Consider the following 21,869-nt stretch of genomic DNA (forward strand, 5'->3'; position numbering starts at 1 on the left):
GGATTTATCCCAAAAATGCAAGGGTGGTTCAACATACAAAAATCAATCAGTGTAGTATACAACATTAAAAGATGAAAGGAAAAAGCTACATCATCTCAACTGAAGCACAAAAAACATCTAACAAAATTCAATACGCTTTCATGATAAAATCACTCAACAACCAGGAATTAAAGGGAATTTCCTCAACATGGTGAACAGCATTTATTAAAAACAAAAACAAACAAACAAAAAAACACAACTAACATCTTACTCAATGGTAAAAGACTGAAAAATTTCCTGCTAGATCAGGAAGAAGACAAGGATGCCTTGTCGGTTCACGTCTATTCAGCATAGTACTGAAAGTCCTAGCCAGAGCAATTAGGCAAGAAAAATAAATAAAAGGCAATCAAAATGAAAGGGAACAAACAAAACTATTCACAGATTACATGACCTTATATACAGAAAACTCTAAAAAATCCACAGGTTTCAGGGTACAAGACAACACACACAAAAAAACAGCTGTAGCTGTATATACTAATAATCAACATTCTGATGATTAAATAAAAAAACAGGCCTCTTTTTTAAAAACGTTTATTTATTTTGCAAAAGGGGGTGGGGAGGGGCAGAGAGAGAGAGGGAGAGGGAGAGAGAGAATCCCAAGTAGGCTCCATGCTCAGCATGAAATCCAACATAGGGCTCAATCCCATGACCTTGGGATCATAACCTGAGCTAAAATCAAGAGCCAGATGCTTAACTGAACTTAGCCACCAGGTGCCCCAGAAAACAGGCTTTTTGGCAGAAATGGAAAAACTGATCACAAAATTCATATTGAATTGCCAGGAGCCTCAAAAACCTAAAATAATCTTTTTTTTTTCTTTTAAGTAGGTTCCCACCCACCATGGAGCCCAACACGAGACTTTAACTCACAACTCGGAGACCAACACCTGAGCTAACATCAAGAGTTGGCACCAACTGAGCCACCCAGGTGCTCCCCCAAAACACTTTTACTTATTATTATTTTTTAATGTTTATTTATATTTTGAGAGAAAGAGGGAGACAGAGCATGAGCAGGGGAGGGTCAGAGAGAGAGGGAGACACAGAATCTGAAGCAGGCTCCAGGCTCTGAGCTGTCAGCACAGAGCCTGACATGGGACTTGAACTCACGGACCATGAGATCATGACATGAGCCAAAGTCGGATTTAGCTTAACCAACTGAGCCACCCAGAAGCCTCGTCAAAAACAACCTTTAAAAAGAAGAACAAAATAGTGGTGTTGGTTGCACAAAATAATGAATGTATTCAATGCCCCTGAATTTTATATTTTAAAATGGTAAAATAATAAATTTTATGTATAGTCTATCACAATAAAAAAATTCATTATGACAACACAGTAGAGAAATTTTTAAATGCCTATAACCTTTTCTATTAAAAATAAAGAATAAGACAAGAAAGGGGTGCCTAGGTGGCTCAGTCAGTTAGGTGTCCTACTTTGGCTCAGGTCATGATCTCATGGTTTGTGAGTTTGGGCCCCTCATCAGGCTCTGTGCTTACAGTTCAGAGCCTGGAGTGTGCTTTGGATTCCATGTTGCCCCTCTCTCTGTCCATGTTGCCCCTCTCTCTGTCCCTGTCCCCTCCCCCCACCCCCACCTTCCACCCTCCACCCGCCCCCCCCCCCCGCTCAAAAAAAAAAAAGCATAAATAGGTATGTGTATGAGCAGAAAAGTTTTGATTTTGAAGATCCAGGTTCAAGGCAGTAAAAATGCTCAGGAAAAGAATTGTTCACTGAGGCAAAAAAGTTAAACTAAATTCTGGAGATCATAAGCCATCATTTAAAGGGCAGAGAGGCCAAGTGGTGGACAGAGAGCCAGGTGAATGAAGACACAGCTGCCAAGAGGAAGAGAATTTCAAGAGAGGGTGGTTCAACAGTGTCAAAATCCTGCTGAGAGATCCAGATATGTGAACTGCGGGAATATTATTATTAAGCAATTCCAAAAAAGTTCTGCTAATGTAGTTTGGACCAACTCCTATGTTATGTGGTCTATGCTGTACAGCAAAAATGCTGGGGAAAAATCCTAAAAAATCCACTAAAAAAACTACTAGAACTAGTAAACAAGCCCAGCAAGGTTGCAAGAAACAAGGTCACTATTTTTAAAAATTAACTATTTGTACACACTTGCAATGAGCAATGTGAAAATGAAATTTAGAAAACAATTCCATTTACAATAACATCAAAAGGAATGAATTACTTAGGAATAAATTTAACAAAAGAAGTGCAAAACCTATACTCTGAAAACTACAAAATACTGTTATCTTTAAAAATTAAAGAGGGTCGGGGCGCCTGGGTGGCTCAGTTGGTTGAGTCCAGCTTCGGCTCAGGTCATGATCTCGCGGTCCGTGGGTTCGAGCCCCGCGTCGGGCTCTGTGCTGACAGCTCAGAGCCTGGAGCCTGCTTCCGATTCTGTGTCTCCCTCTCTCTCTGCCCCTCCCCCGTTCATGCTCTGTCTCCCTCTGTCTCAAAAATAAATAAACGTTAAAAAAAAAATTAAAAAAAAAAAAAATTAAAGAGGGTCTAAACAAATGGAAAGATATCCCATATTCATAGATTTAGATGACCTAATAATGTTAAGATGGCAATACTTTCCAAATTAATCTACAAATTCAATGCACTCTCTATCAAAATCCCAGTTGCTTTCCTTACAGAAATTGACAGGCTAATTCTAAAATTCATATAGAAATTCAAGGAACTACAAAAGCCAAAACAATTTTGAAAAAGAGCACAGTTGGAGAACTAACACTTGCTGATTCCAAAATTACTACAAATCTTACCAATCAGTGTAGTAGTGGGATATGACAGATACACAGATCAGTAGAACAGAATGGAGTTAGAAACAATGACATACCACAGTCAACTGACTTTCAACAAAAGTACGAAGACAATTAAATAGGGGAAAAACCATCTTTTAATGAATGGTGTTGGAACACCTGGATAACCACATGCAAAAGAATGAAGTACCTGACACTGTCCACAAAAAATTACTCAAAATGTACCAATACCTAAATGTAAGAGCTAAAATTATAAAACTCTTAAAAGAAAACAGAGGTTAATTTTCATGATCTTGCTTTTGGTCATGGTTTCTTAAATATGACACCTAAATCACAAACAGAAAATGATACATTAGACTTCATCAAAATAAAAAACTTTTCTGCTTCAAAACAATATCAAAAATTGAAAAAACAACTCACTAAATGAGAGAAAATATTTGTAAGTCGTACATCTGATAAAGGACTTGTTTACAATACATAAAGACCTCTCACAACTCAAAAATTTAAAAAAAACCCAATTAAAAAATGGACAAAGGACCTGAATAGACATTTCTCAAAAAAAAGATACACAAATGACCAAGAACCATTTGAACATCACTTAAGGAACTGCAAAGCAAAACTACAATGAGGTACTACTTTCCATCCATGTGGATGGCTGTTATAAAGAAGACTGTAGGGGCACCTGGGTGGCTCAGTCAGTTAGGCCTGACTTCGGCTCAGGTCATGATCTCACAGTTCGTGGGTTCGAGCCCCATGTTGGGCTCCGTGCAGACAGCTCAGAGCCTGAAGCCTGCTTTGGATTCTGTGTCTCTCTCTCTCTCTGACCCTCCCCTGCTCACACTCTGTCTCTGAAAAGTAAATAAATACACAAAAAAATTTTTTTAATTGTAAAGAAGACTATAAGTGTTAACAAGGACATGAAGGAATTAGAACCCTTAATACACTGCTGGTTAGAATGTAAAATGGTGCAGCCACTTTGGAAAACAATCTGGCAGTTCCTCAAAAGGTTAAACAAAGAGTTACTGTATGATCAAACAATTCTACTCCAAGGTATACATCTCAAAGAGAAAAACATGGGTCCACACGAAAACTTGTACACATGAAATATTCATAGCAACATTATTCATAAAAGCTAAAAAGTGAAAACAACCTAAATGCCCATCAACTGATGGATAAAATAATGTGGTATATCCATACAATAGAACATTCAGTAATAAAAAGGAGTGACACATTAATTTATGCAACAACACTGATGAACTTTAAAAACATTATGCCATGTGAAGTCTTAGAACAGTTTTTGTCACCCCAAAAAGAACCCCATACACTTTAGCCATCAACTGCCAACACCTCCATTCCCCTCTCATCTGCTTTCTGTCTCTATAGATTTGCCTATCCTGGACATTTCATATGAATGGCAAAAGACCATATACTGCATGATTCCATTAATATGAAATGTCCAGGATAGGCAAATCTATAGAGACAGAAAGCAGATGAGAGGGGAATGGAGGTGTTGGCAGTTGATGGCTAAAGTGTATGGGGTTCTTTTTGGGGTGACAAAAACTGTTCTAAAACTAACTGTGGTGATGGTTGCACATATCTCTGAATATAATAAAACCACTGAACTATACACTTTAAATGGGTGAATAATATAGTATGTGAATTATATTCCACAAAGCTGTTACCAAATATATATAACACATAAATATACTACTAACATAATATGATATGATATGATATAATACAATATAATATTAATATGTGTGTGTGTGTGTGTGTATATATATATATATATATATATATATATATATATATATATGCTGGGAGACCCACAGGAGTATGTTTTATGATAATTATAGAAGTGAATCAAGTCTGGATACCAATTATTGTCCTCATGAGGATGCAGTTACAGAAACATATTAATAAATCTAAACTCTTGGGGCACCTGGCGGGCTCAGTCAATTAAACATCCAACTCTTGGTTTCTGTTCAGGTCATGATCTCGCAGTTTTGTGGGTTCAGGCCCCACATCAGGCTCTGCGCTGGTAGCACTGGAGCCTGCTTGGGATTGTCTCTCCTTCTTTCTCTGCCCCTCCCCCAGGCGCGCACATGCACGCGCTTGCTCTGTCTCTCTCTCAAAATAAATAAATAAATTTTAAAAAAATTAAAAAATAAATCTGAACTCTTCAGGTTTTCCCAAGAGTTAAATATTCATTATAATACTTCATACTTAATGTGCTATTTGATATCAAAACTGTTATTAAAAGAGTGTTTCAAATAGCATATAATTTTATAAACTGAATTGGTGGTTAGCCATACTAAACAAAATCTCTTTGTTATATACATATCTAACACTACATATCCTATTTCTTATTTTAAGTATTATAGGCTTATTGCCCTAATGTTCCTAATCACTGGATATGTATTTCTTTTCTTGTCTTTTTAAAAATTGTGGTAGGGGCGCCTGGGTGGCTCAGTCGGTTAAGCGTCTGGCTCTTGATTTTGGCTCAAGTCATGAGCTCACAGTTGGTGAGACAGAGCCCCAAGTAGGGCTCTGCACTGACAGTGCGGAGCCTGCTCAGGATTCTCTCTCTCTCCCTCTCTCTCTCTGCCCCTCCCCTGCTAGCTCACTCTCTCTCAAAATAAACATTTAAAAAATTGTGGTAAAATATATATAGCATAAAATTTACCATTTTACACATTTAAGTGTACAACTCACAGCATTAAGTACATTCACAGTGTTGTGCAACCATCACCCCTATCCAATTTCAGAACTTTATCATCCCGAACAGAAACTCAACACCCATTAAACAATAACACCCCATTACCAGCAACCTCCAGCTGCCAGTTAATGTGTATTCTACTTTATATCTCTCTGAATTTACCTATTTTAGGTACCTCATATAAGTGGAATCATAAAATATTTGTCTTTTTGTGTCTGGCATATTGCAGTAGCATAATGTTTCCAAGGTTCATCCATGTTGTAGCATGTATCAGAATTTCATTCTTATTAAAGGATGAATAGTATTTCATTGTATGTATATACCACAATTTACTTATCCATTCATCTTCTAATAGGACAGGGGTTGTTTCTACCTTTTGGATATTGTGAATAATGCTGCAGTGAACACTGGCATGTAACTATATGTTTGACTCCCTGCTTTCAATTTCCTGGGATATATACAGAGCAGTGAAATTGCTCGATCATATGGTAATTCTATGTTTAACTTTTTGAGGAACCACCAAACTGTTTTCCACAACAGCCAGACCATTTTACATTCCCACCAGTAATGAACAAGGGCTCCCACTTCTCTACATTCTCATCAACACTTGCTATTTTTTTTCATAATACCCATCCTCATGGGTGTGAAGTGGTATCTCATTGTGTGCAATGTATTTTTAGTCTATTATCTGGAAATAAAAGTTCACCTTGTGTTGATTTCTATAATTATACGTAGCACAGCCGCTTTAGAAATATAAATAACAAATATTTACATGTTAGTAAAATAAAGCACAGAGTTACAAAGATCTAAGTCAACTCAATTTTTAAAAAGATATCAAAGATGACAAAGATAACACAAAACTTGTAAACTGTTTCACTCATCTGGGACTAATTTCTAAAATACTAACGTGTATACATAAAAATTTCACAAAGCAGGTTACAGCTTTGTGATTTATAGATATGTCAATGAAACAAACATAGCAGACACTCCTGAAATAAAACTTTTAAAGACACATTTATCCCTGGGAGATCATTGTCACTGTCCCCATTTTAAAGTGAATCTGAAATCAAACAGGTCTGACCACTTCTCTTAGACCACAAAGCAAATCTGTGCAGGAGATTTGGAAAATAACAACTTGATTTTAAGACTTTAGGCAAAAACCTCATAATTTAATATGCAATGTCAAAGAAACACAGAAGAACCATTTCTACTCTTAATGGTGAATAAACTATGGGAAGTTGTCCACAACACTGAAGCTTACGACCTCCAACAGCAATGACCGATAATTAACTCCTTGTTAGTGTGACCTGAATGTGGATTCAACTCAGAACTAGTTTTGTTTTGTTTTGTTTTTTTCCAGTATGCTCTAATAACACTAAAGTCTCTAGCTTGGTCTCTGTTTTCATTGTTTTGTTAAATTTTGGCGGTTCAAAACTAGGATTATTCTACTGTTAAACTGACCAAGCTTAGGTTAAAGCAACCACGGAAAATGGAATTGCTTTTTGACAGCCTTGTTTAAACCAGATATAGAAAAGAGTTGTCTTTTTTCCTACACCCTATATGCTAAACAAGATAATTATCGTTTACCCTCACCAAATGTGATCCAATCGTTTTAGTCAAGTTTAAATATATACTACATATATTAATAAATATTTTCAGAAATTTTAAGAAATACTAAGAATATTTTAAGAAATGCATGTCCAGTTATGCAGAGACGAAATGACCCGACTGGTATTTGCTTGAAAATACTTCAGCAAAGAGAAAAAAAAAGGTAGAAATGAAACATTTGTGACAGATATTTAAACTGTTGAATGTGGATAGTGGCATACAGGGGTTCATTTCACCCTTTATCTGTCTACTTTTGTCTATGCTTAGTTTTCACCATAACTTTTCACAAAACGAATGATTTCCAAAGTTACCATCCCGGTTATTGAACACGAGAGAGTCGGTGGATGTGAGCGTCCTTGTCTTCGGCACGAAACCGGGCGAAGTGTCCCCCAGTAGAGGCGAGGCCGACGTGGGCTCCGCGCCACCACGCGGGCCGAAGGCGCGCACATTTGCTCTCAGGCTGAATCTGACAACTCACTCGGTGCGCTCGGGGCTCAGAGGACCGTGGAGCGCAGCTGGGAAGTGGAGCACGCGGGGCTCACGCCCGCGGCTCGGGAAACCCGGGCAAACTCTGCTGGAGAGCTCCAGTGTGCTCGGCCCCCGCGGCCCCTCTAGATCTCTGGAGACCCCTGCACCGCCCCCTCCGTCCCCCCACCGCGAACGTCGGCCCAGCCCGCCGCCTACCATCCAAGTCCTCGTCGTCCTCCGACTCGCTCTCCGCCTTCGCGTCGGTGACCAGGCCAGGGCCGGGCTCTAGAGCCTGGGAGCCGGAAGGAGGGGCAGCGGGCGGGCTGGCGGCTTGCAAGCGGGCCTCGCGCAGGCGGGTGAAGTAGTCCACCGCGAAGTCGACGAGGTCGGGCGGCTGCTGCCGCAGCACCTCCACCGTGTAGCCCTGCAGCAGCTCCGTGAGCCCCGGCGGGATCTGGATGTGGCTCATGCCGGCGGCGGCCGCGAGGACAGGCGGGTCCGGGCCGCCGGCGGCCACTAGCTCTGCGCTCCCTCACGCCGGCCTCTCGCCTGGTGCCCCCAAGGTCTCCTCCCGCGCGACCCGGCTCCGGCCTTCCTCGCGCCGCCCTTCTGCCGGGTGTGCGTCTCCAGGCCGCACGACCCTACGCTACTACGGCTGGCCTGGCGCCGCCGCCGCTGTCACTGGGCAGCCGCCGCCGCCTCGGGGACCGACAGGCGGGCAGGCGGGACGGGCGGGGCAGGAGCCCGGGTTGTGACGCACGCGGCCGCGGGCGTGCGCGCCCCCGCCGCCCGCCGGCCCTCAGTGCGCGTGCGCCGCTGGGCAGCCCTCTGGCTCAGAGCCGTCCGAGGTCGAGATCGAGTCGCGGTAATGAGTGGTCTACCCGCCAAAGGGAGTCGTCAGTGCTTTTCACCTAGTCCCTAAGACCTTTCATGTATTGTTTCAACACTCGCTAAGAGCCTCCTGTTTGCCAACACCTGGTAGGCTCCACGGACACAGCCTACAGCCAGAGAGCCAGACGCAGGCACATACATTAAAACCTCAGTGTGGTTCCAGTTGTGGTGGAGAGCAAGAGGGCCCACTTTAGGAGGTGACATTCAAGCTGACTCGGAGGCCTGGTAAAAAGTTAGGACCACCCTGGTCATTGGGTGGAATGGTGGCATGACCACAAGACCCTCGGAAGTCTGGCAAGAGATCTGCAAAATGTCAAACGGGGAAGGCCTTGTAGATAGTAGGAGTTTCAGTGATACAGTAATTTGGGAGCCACAGGCAGAGAAATAAGCCTGGAAGAGTCACTAAGCCAAACTTGGAGAAACTGGAATAAGGCCCAGGGCAGGAACAACCTCTATGCCTGTTCCTCCTCTTGAGCATTCCCACCAAGATTCCCAGGACTAGGCCTGCGCACCTCTTCTCTTCCCACACACCACCCTGGACTCACACTGATGGTGTTGAGCAGACCACAAGGCACTGTTATCCTTTGCCCCTAGGGAGGGGGCATAGGTGAATTGGAGAGGCTAGGCTATTTCCCAAGTTGCCCCCTTCACCCACACCAGATTGGAAGGGAATAGAAAAAGGTGACTGCCCTGGGTCACAATGCTGACAAAAGGCTGGGTAGGCATAGGACAGAGTCCTGCCTCGCGTTGCTGGGCCCAGCCAAAAAGTGACTAGCTGTAGGCTTGGGAACCTCAAAGGCATTTAGGATGGTTAAGCTCCACCTGGTAATTACCTAGTATTAATTAAAATTAGCACTAAGACCTCTCATATTGGCTTGGCACACAACCAGGAGCTCAGTGCTGCTGGGAACTGAGCTTCTGGAAATAAGAGCAACCGATCCCCACTGGTATAGAAGCCACCCACGCTCTAGGCCAGGTAGGCCTGTGATTCCAAATAGCAGTGTCTCCCTGGTCATGTTCCTGGACCCCTAGAAAGAGTCTCGGACCCTCTACTTTGTGAGAGGAGGGATAGTATCCAACTTGTTTCCTGCTGGTCCTTACTGCACACTCTTTAGAGATTTACTGAATGAATGAATGAATGAATGAATGAATGGTTTCCACACACCAAGCAAAGCCAGTGAAACCGTTCTCCTGACCCGTCTCAGAACTAGGATACTTTTCTTCAAAGCTGTGTTTCTGATCTCAGCATTATGAACACTGCACTAAGGATAGGCAGTAAGAAGCTAAAGGGGCAGGGTTCCCCAACTCTTCTCTGCTCTTGAGTAAACCGACCCTTCCAAGTTTTCCAGGAGTCAGAACATACCCAGAAAACCTGGGTGTGACTCCCACTGCACCACCACACCTGAGGATCTGCCTGCTTCAAACAATCCTACAACCAACCCTTTGGAAAGGCGAATTCATAACTCCACTCCCTAGTTTGCTCATTCTTCAGGTTTTATATGTTTTAAAGGGGGACAGGTGCCTGTACAGTTAGGACTCTGACCTCAATTACAAAATAAGATAGAGGAAGGCTACTCCAGGGCTGATGACAGAGCTGGGTGTGGGTAGGCTCTCCCAGTCACACCAAGGAACTTCCATCAGCCTCTGCCAGGAGCAGGTCGGTTTGCTCTCAGATGCACCAAAGCTTCACCATCTATCCAGCAAACGGGACATTCAAAGGGCATCTTTGGAACTGGAAGGAATGACAGCAACAGAAAGCAGGAAACCCATAGCTGTTCCAAACCAGCCTGAGAGAGAGGAAGGACAGCCAGCCAGCCTCGAGGCCCTACTTGGCTCCCCTCCCCTAACACCTGGTCCAAGAGCAGGGATCCATCCCTGCACCTTCCAAGAAGCCCTTCTGTAGTAAGTGGAGTCTCAAGGGCCTTCATGAATGCCTAGCTGAGCTGGCCAAAGAAGGGTACCCTAGAGAAAGAATACTAGGGCCCTGAATCCCACATCTTCTACCCTTACCCTCCTAGGACTGCCTTTGTTCAAGCCTGTCCAGCTGCACCATTGGAGGTCACTGTGGCAACCAGACCCACAGGCAGCCAGTAACCGGGAAACAGCTGCCAACAGTGTGATGGTGGGTGAAAAGGCCAAAAACACAGACTCTCAAAAGCAAGAGAAATACAGAGACTGTGGTAGAGAAGAGGAGTTCCCAGAGCACTGACATGACAGGCACTCAGCTCCAAGCCAGTCCTAGGAGTCACTACCCAGCAGGCAGTCAAATCTTGCACAGACTGCCACACCAACAACCACAGGCAGACATGAACACAATGGGGCCAACTATCAGAGATTTTACAACTATGGATACACAGTAATACAGGTGGGGTACATGGTTAGCCCCATAGTAGTGGGTCTGGTGAAAATGAACATGGGTAGGGCACCAACTATTATGTCCAAAGAAACAGTGGATTTCATGTAATCTTGATTGAACTCACAACCGTGTGATCAAGACCCGAGCTGAAATCAAGAGTCAGATGCTTAACCAACTGAGCCACCCAGGTGCCCTGATAGGTTTATTATTTTAAAGTTTGTTTTTTGTTTTTTGTTTTTTTTCTCTTTCCAGGAAGAAGGGATACACCCAAACTCTCCCAGACTCCTCTGGAAGGCTGCTCTTGGCTCAGACCTCCCAGCTTATACTCCTCTGCCCTCTGATACCTTCTGCCTACTGGGGGTGGGGGAGGAGACTCAGCCCCAGCAACAAGACCTCGCTCTTCTCTGCCCAAAGGGGATCTCTAAGCCACTCCATTCCCCTACTTGTCTCCAGGGACCCATTGGTCACCTGATCACCTCTGCACACCAGCCCCACTGGTCCAGTCAGTCATCCCAGCTCATTTAGTATCTACCACCATCAGTTTCTTTTCTTTTCTTTTTTTTATTTTATTTATTTATTTTTTTAATGTTTATTTATTTTTGAGACAGAGAGAGACAGAGCATGAACGGGGGAGGGTCAGAGAGAGGGAGACACAGAATCTGAAAGAGGCTCCAGGCTCTGAGCTGTCAGCACAGAGCCCGACGCGGGGCTCGAACTCACGGACCACGAGATCATGACCTGAGCTGAGGTCGGCCGCTTAACCGACTGAGCCACCCAGGCACCCTACCACCATCAGTTTCTATTTTGCCTTAAAAGCGTTTATGATCCTCGTTGACAGGAATAATTGGGGAAATAGGTTATGTTTTCTCTGTCATCACCCAAGCTGTCCTTCAGCCTCCATAATGCCTCCCTCATGGGGCCACTGCCTTTGGTCCAGAAAGTCTGGTCTATTTTAACAAGCATCCATGCCCCAGGAAGCAGTTAAATCCCAAGGCACGTGTTTCTGCACCTGTGAGCCACCCCCTCCCAGGACACTGTGTCCCCAGAAAGTGTCAGTCTCTGTAGTGGACTTTGGATCTGCCTCAGAGACCCGTCAGGGCAAGGACTGAACCTGGAAAGCAAGGGAGAGCCTGGCTGGAGAGTCACAGGCCTACATGCTCACCAGAGCAGAGAAAGCAGAAAAGAGAGCCCTCAGGGAACATCTGGCCCTGGGGCTTTCCCAGTGCCTGTAGGGACTGTGTGCTATCTGTGGCCTGACTCACAGGTCAGATGCCTGGGCTTTGACCCTGTGGCACAGACAGGCCTCCTGGAGCTTGGGTCAAGCAGCCCCAGGACAGCCTCTGATAGCATCACAAGCCTTTCTTCAGGCCTGTGGATACCCAGACCTCACTCTATTACCTGTCCTCTATTATCAATTTGCCAATTATCTTGACAGATCAGTTTATCCTGTCTGAGCCATAGCTTCCACATCTGAAAGTGGGGGTAAAAATTCTTGCCCACTAAACATTGAGTTACATGGGGATAAAAAAATAAGACCAAACCAATGAAAAGGTTAGAAAGGGCATAGGGGGTTCCAGACTCAAAAGAACTGTAGGGAAAGAATTATGTGTTGAGATAATATGACCTTACAGCAGAAATGGCATTACTGTTGCTTTTTTTTTTTTTTTTTTTTGAGAGAGAGAGAGCACACAAGTGGGGGAGAGAGGCAGAGAGAGAGAAACTTAAGCAGGCTCTATGCTCAGGGCAGAGCCCAACACGGTGCTCGATCCCACAGCCCTGGGATCAAGAGTTGGACATTCAACCGACTGAGCCACCCAGATGCCCCACTAGTGTTGCTTCTAATAGGCTTGTTGCAACATCCCACCATCTGCCTCTCACCTTTGACCCACTTATACTCTGCTTTGTGCCTGGGTGAGGCCGTTATCACCAGTTGGTTGTTTTAACACTTGCGTCTCACTTCTACCTTAAGACTGTGACAGTCAGAGAAATTGCTGAGGAGGGCCCCAACCTCTTCCCCCACCTATCCCCATCAGGGAGAGAAAAGATATATCAGGAACAGGTGGCATTTCAAAGTGCATCATAAAAAGGAAGTGCCAGTCAGGAGGGAGTTACTCACCATCTGTTCTGCTCCCTTCACAAATATGCCTCCTGGGGCTTCCCTATTTGACTTAACACCTACTGAACAACCAAAGGAGTAAAAGAATCTACCACCACTAACATCAAGGAACCAAAACATTCCATTTTAAAATGGAAGTTGTTTCAAAGGGCAAATTATCCAGAAGCACAGACTGTGAAAGTGATCCTGAGCCATGGGAATGACTGTCATTTGGCTGGAACGTAAATGCACTCACATGGGCTTCCAGGCAAAGGCTGAGGTTGCAGCACTGTCTCAAGGACAGGGTGCTCCCGAGAAGAGCTTCAGGAAACACATATGTGGCCATCTCCAAACCAGTGAGAAATTAAAGACATCCTGCAGAATGAGGGGGCAGGTGTAACACTGAATTAATCTTCCCAAGCAGAGGGCACACAATTTTCATCTCTAAATGTTTGTTTTGTTTTACTTGATCATAATTCCTATCTGGTCATCCAAAATATGTTCCCTGGAAGAAAGTGTCCTTCCTTAAACCCCCAAATCTTCAGCTTCCTGCCCAACTGGCCATATCCACTCCCAGATGGGGGTGGGTCCCTACCCCCTCACCCCTTTATGCAGAGTGATGGCTCTAAAGCCAAAGTCCAAGGATCTCTGTGCAGCTGCAGTAAGGTGGGAAGTGCCAGCAGAACTGTAACTGTAACTGCCAGATGAGACAACGCCAGAGAAGCACAGCTCCTGTAGCCTTGCCATCCACCAGACAAGGACAAACTAATTTGTCTCCTTCACCTCCTCTGGATGCACCTAGGCATCAATTTGTCTAATTAGCAAGGCCCATTTGGTGACATCAGATCACAGTGACCCCAATAACCATATGAAGAGTCAAGATTGATTTTGGCTTTTAGAACAATCAACTCTTTGTTAGCTCAGACAGCCATGTGGCTGAGGGCAGAGAGATAAAAGAATGAAGAGAAGGGCTGCAGGCTTGTACTGAGAACTGTGGGAACAATTAGCAATCAAGTCACCTGGTACCCCCACACCCTTCCCCATCAAGCAGCTGCTGTTGGGACACCAGGGAAGGCTGGGCTAGCCAAAACTTCTTCCTCTTTCTCCTGCTGAAGCCCCTGCCTGAAGCCACCAAGGACAGATACCAGATCCCTGACAGCCTCAGTCAAGGCTACAGGCTACCTGTTGAAATGACCCAAATCAAAAGAAAATTTCACACAATGCAAAAATTAGAAACAATATTTATTGTTTCCTGTTAAAAGAGGGCGCTCTCATGAGAAAAGAGTGTGCAAAAATGGCCTTTTCTACACCCTAGGTTTTGTCACTTATCTCAGCAGGGCTCGGACTGTTGATTCCAAACCCTCCTCACTCTGTAGGAGGGAAAGCTCTCCATCTACTCCTGGGAAATTGGGCTACTTAGTTTAAGTTTTGATTACCTGAATGCATTAAAAAAAAAAAAAAAATCAAACTGTTAACAGGCTATCTGCCCCTAGGCACATTTGTTCAGTCCACTTGGACAGAGAGATGTGGGCCTCAAGTCCACATCCTCACATGCAGGCCAGGATTATATGATACCCTGGAAACCTGGTGTGTGTTCCTTGGTAGGGATTGAAGAACACCCCAGCTCCTGGTCAGCTGGTTGAAAACATGCATAGTGCCTCCAGTGAGACGCTGAGATTCCCTCTTTCTCGAGGAGTATTTTGGGTATAATAGGGCCTGTAGTCAACCAGTAGACAGCTCTCTGACCACAGGTCGTATCTGGTCTGAAAGCCACTTACTCCACCTCCAAAGCCTCTTGAGATCCCTTAAACTGACAAGAGTAAATTCAAGTCTCAAAGTGGCAGACCAAGTTATACCAGGTAGAGGATGTCATTAAGGCAATGGTCTCAACAAGTCCATGCACACAGCTCTGATCCCACCATTCCCCTCCTTTTGCCCTTCAGGACTGACTAGTCCTGCCCACTGCTTCTTCCTCGGTGATAGCTTCCATCATCCAGAAGCCTCGAGCAGCCTTCAGCCTCACAAGTTGGGAGTGGCCCAGTTAAGGAACTTCATGGCAACTTCAAAGCCAAGGAAACAGGCCTGAGAAGGGGTTGGAAGGAAGAGAAAAACCAGCAGGCGTTGTGACTATCGCAGAGACCACAGCTAACCCTGTCAGGACCAAAACTACTCCCTAACTTCATCAGGACCCTCCCTAACTTCATTCCTACCCCAGGTCAGGGAATCAAGCTGTGCTTTCTCATTCCTGAGAGGGGAAGAACATCCATGTTTCACAATTGCCCACTTCTGATGGCCAAGTCGGAAATCAAAGCCCCTCCCCTCAGAGAATCCCAAAGACAAACCCTCCTGAAGCTTCAGGAAAGGAAGCAAATAAGGAGGCTCTGGCTGACGGTAGGATTTGGGGAAAACTGAGCTCCCAATCTAATCCTAGGAGCAAGCAAAAGTCAACCCACCTAGACTTTGGACCCTGCTCTAAGCTCCAAAGGGAAAGTACAGCCCCTGTCTGCCACTCACCGCGTTGGCTGGAAAGGCTCGGATCATCACTGCATTGAATCCCTTATACAAAGATGTGACTCCTTCATCCCGGATCAGCTCTCTCAGCACATCTCTGAAACCGTTAGGATATTTTCCAGGAGGTGCTGTGGGTGAAATCCAACTGTTAAGGCTTTAGGAAGCTTCCTGACCTAACCATGATGACCCACGTGGGGACAATTTTGTAGTCAAGTCTTCCTGCAGGGTCACAGCATCAGGAAGAAGACACCTTGCAGGTCATCTGGGACAAGTCCACAGACAACACAGTTCACTTTGGGAGAAACAGACACACTGTCTGGATTACTGATGCTAAGGGAGTGGAGAAGAATAAAGAATGAAATAATCCTCTGCTCATGTGAAGGCAGAAGAGTTGATTTGACTGCTTACCTCACTTATTTTGTGTTTTGGCCAACAGGAAGTGAGTCTAGGGTTCCTAGAACACAAATGACTACAAGGGAAAATGTTGATCACATGCTGGGTGCTGCTGTGGAGAGTGAGTATCTTCAGGGCCCTAAGAGCTCTGCACCCCAGGGGCAGCCAGTGCTGGGACCCACTCCACCCTCATCTACCCCACTACCCTCCACTAACCAGTCTGGAAGCGGGACTTGAGCACGTCCGGGGGGATTGCCACAGCCCAGTTGAAGATCCCAGCGATGCCCCCAGCCACCAGGATCCGAGGCACGCTGAGCTCACTGACACTGCAGAATACCAACCGCAGAATACCAACAGCAGTCAGACAAAGGCTATGAGAGTGGCGTCTAGACCATCCCTCCTATGGCAGATGGGGCAGTTAGAGAGAGGGAGAAACTGGCCAGAGGGAGGAGGTCCAAGGCCAGGGCTCCTGTAACATGGCAGCTGCCACTCCTTGGAGGAAGTTTCATGAACTTGTTTTATATACTTGCTCTAGTAGGTGAGGTACAGAGTTAGCGGTATTAGATGGGTCTCAGCAGCAAGGAGAGTTAAGTGGATATGGAACCAGGAGCAAGCCCCACTCTGCCATCAGACCCATTCACAGTAAAGGGCAACCAACCCATGACTGAGCAAAGTGCCTTCTAAGTTCTTCTATTCTCCTTACCTCTTTCCCTCTGGAGTGAAGATATTTTTCAGCCACTCATATGTCATGAAATACATCCCACTGGCTGGAACATCTGTTAGCAGCAAGAAAGAGGTGAATTAAATGATATAAAATCCTCACATATTTCTTGAATTTAGAAGAGTCAAGCTTGGCACTGGCCCCTTCAAGGCTCCCTGGGAAGGTCCTCAGCAGCACTTCTTATCTGCATTAACTCCTGTGCAGTAATTAGATGCCACTTTGGGGCAAGCACTAGTGTGAGTGAGCACAAACATGCATGACAACATTTCATCTTCAAAGCCCCTTCTGAGTAGTCCCCACTGACATGCCCACTCCAAGTTACAAGCACTGCTAGTCTCTGGCCTTCCTCCAAGCTACCATGTTAGGACAAGGATGAGGCTGTATCTGCCTTTCCTACTGCCACCCCAGCAGAACATGCCTCTCGAAACCATGGTGAGCCCCAGTGTCCTTAAATCATTCTTTCCTCCCACTCATCCCTCCAGCCATGATTTCTACCTACTTTCCAGTCCCCTGTAACGGCCACTGTCTTAATACATCCTTGAGGGCCAGCCTGCCAGAAGGATGTTGGTTCCCCCTGCCCCCATCCTCATTTGTGTCCATGCTGGCTGGGGTGAGACTGCCTAAAACCAGGGCACACCATGCCAGCCTTCTCAGCCATAAGTGTGGTTTGCATGGTGCCAAAGCTAATCTGGGGACCCAGGTAAGACCCTCTGTGGCAAACGCACCTCAGATGAGCCCCCAACCAAGGTGACCTCAGGTGGAGAACCTAAAAGGTTACCTCGCATGAGGGTGAGCACTGTCCCTTTGTAAATGCCTCGGATCCCAGACTCCTGATACAGCTTTTTTGCACAGTCCAAAGCCCCAGTGTATTTGGTTTCCCCTGAAGAAGCCTGAATCTGAAAGGGAGGGAAAAGCCATCAAAGTCAGAGGCAGCAACATCGAAGTCAATAGACTCAGCATGTTACAGAAGATTACAAGGTGAGTGTGGATGTAGTCATTAGGCATTAGACCAAGAAACACTTCACTGTCAAAATGACGGTTATTTGGAAAATAGAATATTGGTGGAAGTCACTAGGAGATAAAGCTAAATAAAAATATCACAAAGTATGCATACACTGACAAGAAAAAAAAATCAACAGAAGAATTGGAAAATAAGTGGAGGAACCCTCAAATGCAAGAGCATTCCCAATAAAGCTAGTTGGAAGGTCTAGAAAGGAGACAAATACTTCAGTCATTCACTTATTCCTTCAACAAATATCTACTGAATACCAAACCCATTCCAAGCCCTCACTGATCAGGAAGCCTGGTTAAGGAAAGGTGAACAGGAAATGGCATTCAGAGTTCTAAGTCCTGGGATAGAAGTCCTATGCAGAGTCAGGGGAAGGCCAAGGAGAGGCCCCCATCCCAGCTTCAGGGATCCAGAGCCTAAGAGTCAAGAGCATGAGAAAGGCAGGCTGGGGTAATCCCAGAAAAGATCCGAGAGAAAGATCCCCATGCAAGATCCATAGGAAGTACAGAGTCAAAGGGAATCAACACACAGACGCATCAACCAAAGAATAATTAAAGCTGGAGAGTTTGGCTTTAACAGTCCCAAGGAGAAACACTTACAAAATAAATATAGAAGTCCAATAACTTTCTTTTTCTTTTTTTACGTTTATTTACTTTAAAAAAAAAATTTTTTTTAACGTTTATTTATTTTTGAGACAGAGAGAGACAGAGCATGAACAGGGGAGGGGCACAGAGAGAGGGAGACACAGAATCTGAAACAGGCTCCAGGCTCTGAGCTGTCAGCACAGAGCCCGACGCAGGGCTCGAACTCACAGACCGTGAGATCATGACCTGAGCCGAAGTTGGACGTTTATTTACTTTTGAGAGGAAGAGAGGGAGAGAGAACGTGTGCCTATGAGTGTGCACGAGCAGGGAAGGGGCAGAGAGAGAGGGGGACAGAGGATCCAAAGCAGGCTCCACACTGACAGTAGCAAGCCTGAGACTGATGCAGGGCTTGAACTCACGAACCATGAGATCAAGACCTGTGCCAAAGTCAGACACTCAACCGACACATATCCCAAGTCTAATAATTTTCTTACACACCAGCAATAACAAGTTGAAAATAATGGAAAATAATTCCATTCAAAATAGCAATAAAGGGGCACCAGGGTGACTCAGTCAGTTGAGCGCTGAACTCCTGATTTCGGCTCAGGTCATGATCCCAGGGTCATGGGATCAAGCCCCACATCAGGTTCTGTGCTGAATGTGACACCTGCTTAAGATTCTCCCTCCCTTAGGGGCACCTGGGTGGCTCAGTCGGTTGAGCGTCCAACTTCGGCTCAGGTCATGATCTCACGGCTCGTGAGTTCAAGCCCCGCGTCAGGCTCTGTGCTGACAGCTCGGAGCCTGGAGCCTGCTTTGGATTCTGTGTCTCCCCCTCTCTCTGCCCCTGCCCCACTTATGTTGTGTCTCTCTCTCAAAAATAAATAAACAATAAAAATTTTTCTAAAAATAACAAAATAGCAATAAAATATATGCATATCAAGCAGTAACAGGATTTGCATAAATAAAACTCTAAAATATCTCTGGGGGACATAAAAGAAGAAATGAATAAAAAGTCATAATTTCTGGTTTATTGGAAAGATCAATTTTTCTAAAAATAATAAATTTAAAACAATGTCAATCAAGTATCAATGGCTTTTTAAAATACAACTTCCCCAAATGATCTGGGCACATGTAGGCCTGGAATGTCTGAGGAATAGCAAGGAGACCCATGTGACCAGAGGACACTGGAGCTGACTCACAGTGACCTGGGAGGCCACAGAGGATCGGTATGGAATTGACATATTACTATCAGAGTCTTCTGTTTAGTGATGAAGGTGACCTGGGGCAATGTGACTACAAATGAAGGGATGAGAAGGGATAGACTTGGCATCTGTTGAAAGCAAACTTGAACTATTCAACAGATGGGATATATACAGTGAGAAGGAGAGGAACCTAGCATGACTCCTGGGCTTTAGAGCTGAACAACTAGAAGGATGGTGTTGCCACAATTCAGTTGCAGAAGGTTGTAGGTGGAGCAGTTATTGGGAAAGACCAGGAGTTCGTTTTTGCACACAGTGACTCTAAGGTGCCTATTAGTGTCCAAATGGAAATGTTGGATAAACTAGTCTGGAGTTGAGGAAAAGGCTGAGTTGGAAATACAAACCAAAGAATCATCAGCATATATATGGTGTTGAAAAATCATGAGAAAAGAAGAAATCATCAAGGAAATGTATGTGATAAGAATAAGCTCTGTGGAGCATGAACATTAAAAGATCAAGATGATGATGAATCAACAAAGGAGACCAAGAAGACCAGCCAAGTAGGCCAGAGGAAAATCGGAAGAGAAGCCAAGTGAAGATAGCTCTCTTTAATAAGAGGAGGGAATCAGCTGAGTCAAATTCTAATGATGGATCAAGAAAGACGAGGGCCAAGAACTGAACACTGGATTTAGTGCAAAGCTCACTGGTGACCTTGACAAAACTATTTTGTTGGAGTTGTGAGGTAAAAGCCAGACTAAAGTGGGTTTAACAATTAGGGAAAAGGAGCTAGAGACAATGAGTAAAAAATACAAACAAAAAAACCCAAAAACTTCTCAAAGAGTTTTGACATAAGGGGGAGCAAAGACATGAAGCACAGAAATTGACGTGGGAAATAGAACTTTGTATTTTCAAGGTGAAAAGACAAGCACGTTTATACTTTTACTGCTAATGAGAACAATCTAGTGGAGTGCAAAAATTAATGTTGAAGGAAAAGAAAGAAGAACTGTTGAAGTGAGGTCTATGGATGGGTAAGAGGAGATAAGATCAAGCAAAGGCATGGGCCACCATCGGTGGAAACAAGCTGAGCAGCTGTGGATGTAGTAACAGGTGCCAAAAGGTGGATGGAGGTGGTGGAGAGCATCTGGTAAAGTCTTCTTCTGGTAGTTTCAGTTTTCTCAGTGAAATAGAAAGCCAAGTTATGTGCTGAGAGAGATTTGAGAAGAGAGGAGAGGTATAAAGTAGTCACCCAGCAGGCAGAGGAGTGCAAGAGAAGAATACAGATAGAGATTGTCTCATCTAGGAGCAGAAAAGGACTTCAGGCACATTGGAAAAGGAAGAAGCCGTAATGGAAAAGACTGATGAACACGGTTACTGAAAATAAACATTTCCTTAGTTAAAATCAATATATAGACTTTGTTTCTAGGAAGTACTTTTCCCTATTCTTCCTGCTAAAGTGCAACAACAACAAAAAACCCTAGACATTATTTTTATTTTATTTATTTTTTCAGTGCAGAAAAGGTGGTTTAATTAAAGCATGGGGACAGAACCCATGCGCAGAAAGAGCTGCCAAAAATCCTAGACGTTATTTAAAAATCTTTTTTCATGTTTTTTATTTATTTTTGAGAGAGAGAGAGAGAGACAGAGAGACAGAGTACGAGTAGGGGACGGGCAGAGTGACAGGGAGACACAGAATCCACAAAGCAGGTTCTAGGCTCTAAGCTGTCAGCACAGAGCCTGACGAGGGACTCGAACCCATGAACCACAAGATCATTACCTGAGCCAAAGTCGGACGCTTAACCGACTGAGCCACCCAGGCGCCCCTAGACATTATTTTTAAAACAAACATGAGAAGAGTCTGAAAGTTTGAAGAAAAAGGAAGACTGGCTAGGGACCTTCGAACTTGAGTAATGACATGGTGGTGAGTTCTTTGGATTTTCTTTTTGATTTATCTCCGACTTGAAGCTGAGGAAACTGGCAATCCAGGAACCCAAACAAACATAAACCAAAAAAAAAAAAAGCCTCAAGAAAAGCCTATGTTCTCTACACAAAGGACCAGGAAAGGGATAGCCTAGAAAGACAAAAATTTTTTAGGCAATAAACACTTTACTCCCAGCCATTCACCATAGGAAACAAAAAACAAAATATGGGCCTCACTCCCATCCACACCATCAAAGACCAAGTGGGGAGCTTAGACTTCCACCCTTGTAGGGCTGTAACAACATGCTGTCAGGGTGGAGTCAGAGAAGGCCAAGTAGGGAACTAGGACTTTCATCCCTGCCAGCCAGTAACAGCGCCCTTCTACGGGGTCAGTAGAGATGTTGGAACTCCCACACCCACCCAGCAGTAAAAAGAAGTGCCCCACCCTGCGATGCCAACAGAGGCTGAGTGGGGAACCTAGACTTCTACCCCCACCTGGTAGTAACAAAGCAGCATCTTTCCCTTTCCTGATAAAAAGTCAGAGAAAGCCAGCTAAAAGATAAAGTTTAAATAAGATCTACAGTTGCAACGTAATAT

At 44.6% G+C, this 21,869-nt stretch overlaps 2 protein-coding genes across 2 annotated transcripts in view; both read right to left on the minus strand.

Moving 5' to 3' along the window:
* Positions 1-8,395, minus strand: part of PRKAR2A (protein kinase cAMP-dependent type II regulatory subunit alpha) — a 114,034-nt gene extending 105,639 nt beyond the window's left edge. The window contains exon 1 of the mRNA XM_045496754.1: positions 7,813-8,395. Coding sequence (XP_045352710.1) covers positions 7,813-8,065 — 253 coding nt within the window. The 5' untranslated portion in view covers positions 8,066-8,395. The remainder of the gene's footprint in view (positions 1-7,812) is intronic.
* Positions 8,396-14,162: 5,767 nt separating this feature from the next.
* The window catches only part of SLC25A20 (solute carrier family 25 member 20), a 29,462-nt gene continuing 21,755 nt past the window's right edge, over positions 14,163-21,869 (minus strand). Inside the window, exons 5-9 of the mRNA XM_045496755.1 lie at positions 17,342-17,459; positions 16,546-16,618; positions 16,059-16,168; positions 15,453-15,577; positions 14,163-15,020 (exon numbers count right to left, since the gene is read on the minus strand). Coding sequence (XP_045352711.1) covers positions 14,958-15,020; positions 15,453-15,577; positions 16,059-16,168; positions 16,546-16,618; positions 17,342-17,459 — 489 coding nt within the window. The 3' untranslated portion in view covers positions 14,163-14,957. The remainder of the gene's footprint in view (positions 15,021-15,452; positions 15,578-16,058; positions 16,169-16,545; positions 16,619-17,341; positions 17,460-21,869) is intronic.

The sequence above is a fragment of the Leopardus geoffroyi genome, chromosome A2, assembly GCF_018350155.1.
Source record: "Leopardus geoffroyi isolate Oge1 chromosome A2, O.geoffroyi_Oge1_pat1.0, whole genome shotgun sequence".
Lineage (NCBI taxonomy): Eukaryota > Metazoa > Chordata > Mammalia > Carnivora > Felidae > Leopardus > Leopardus geoffroyi.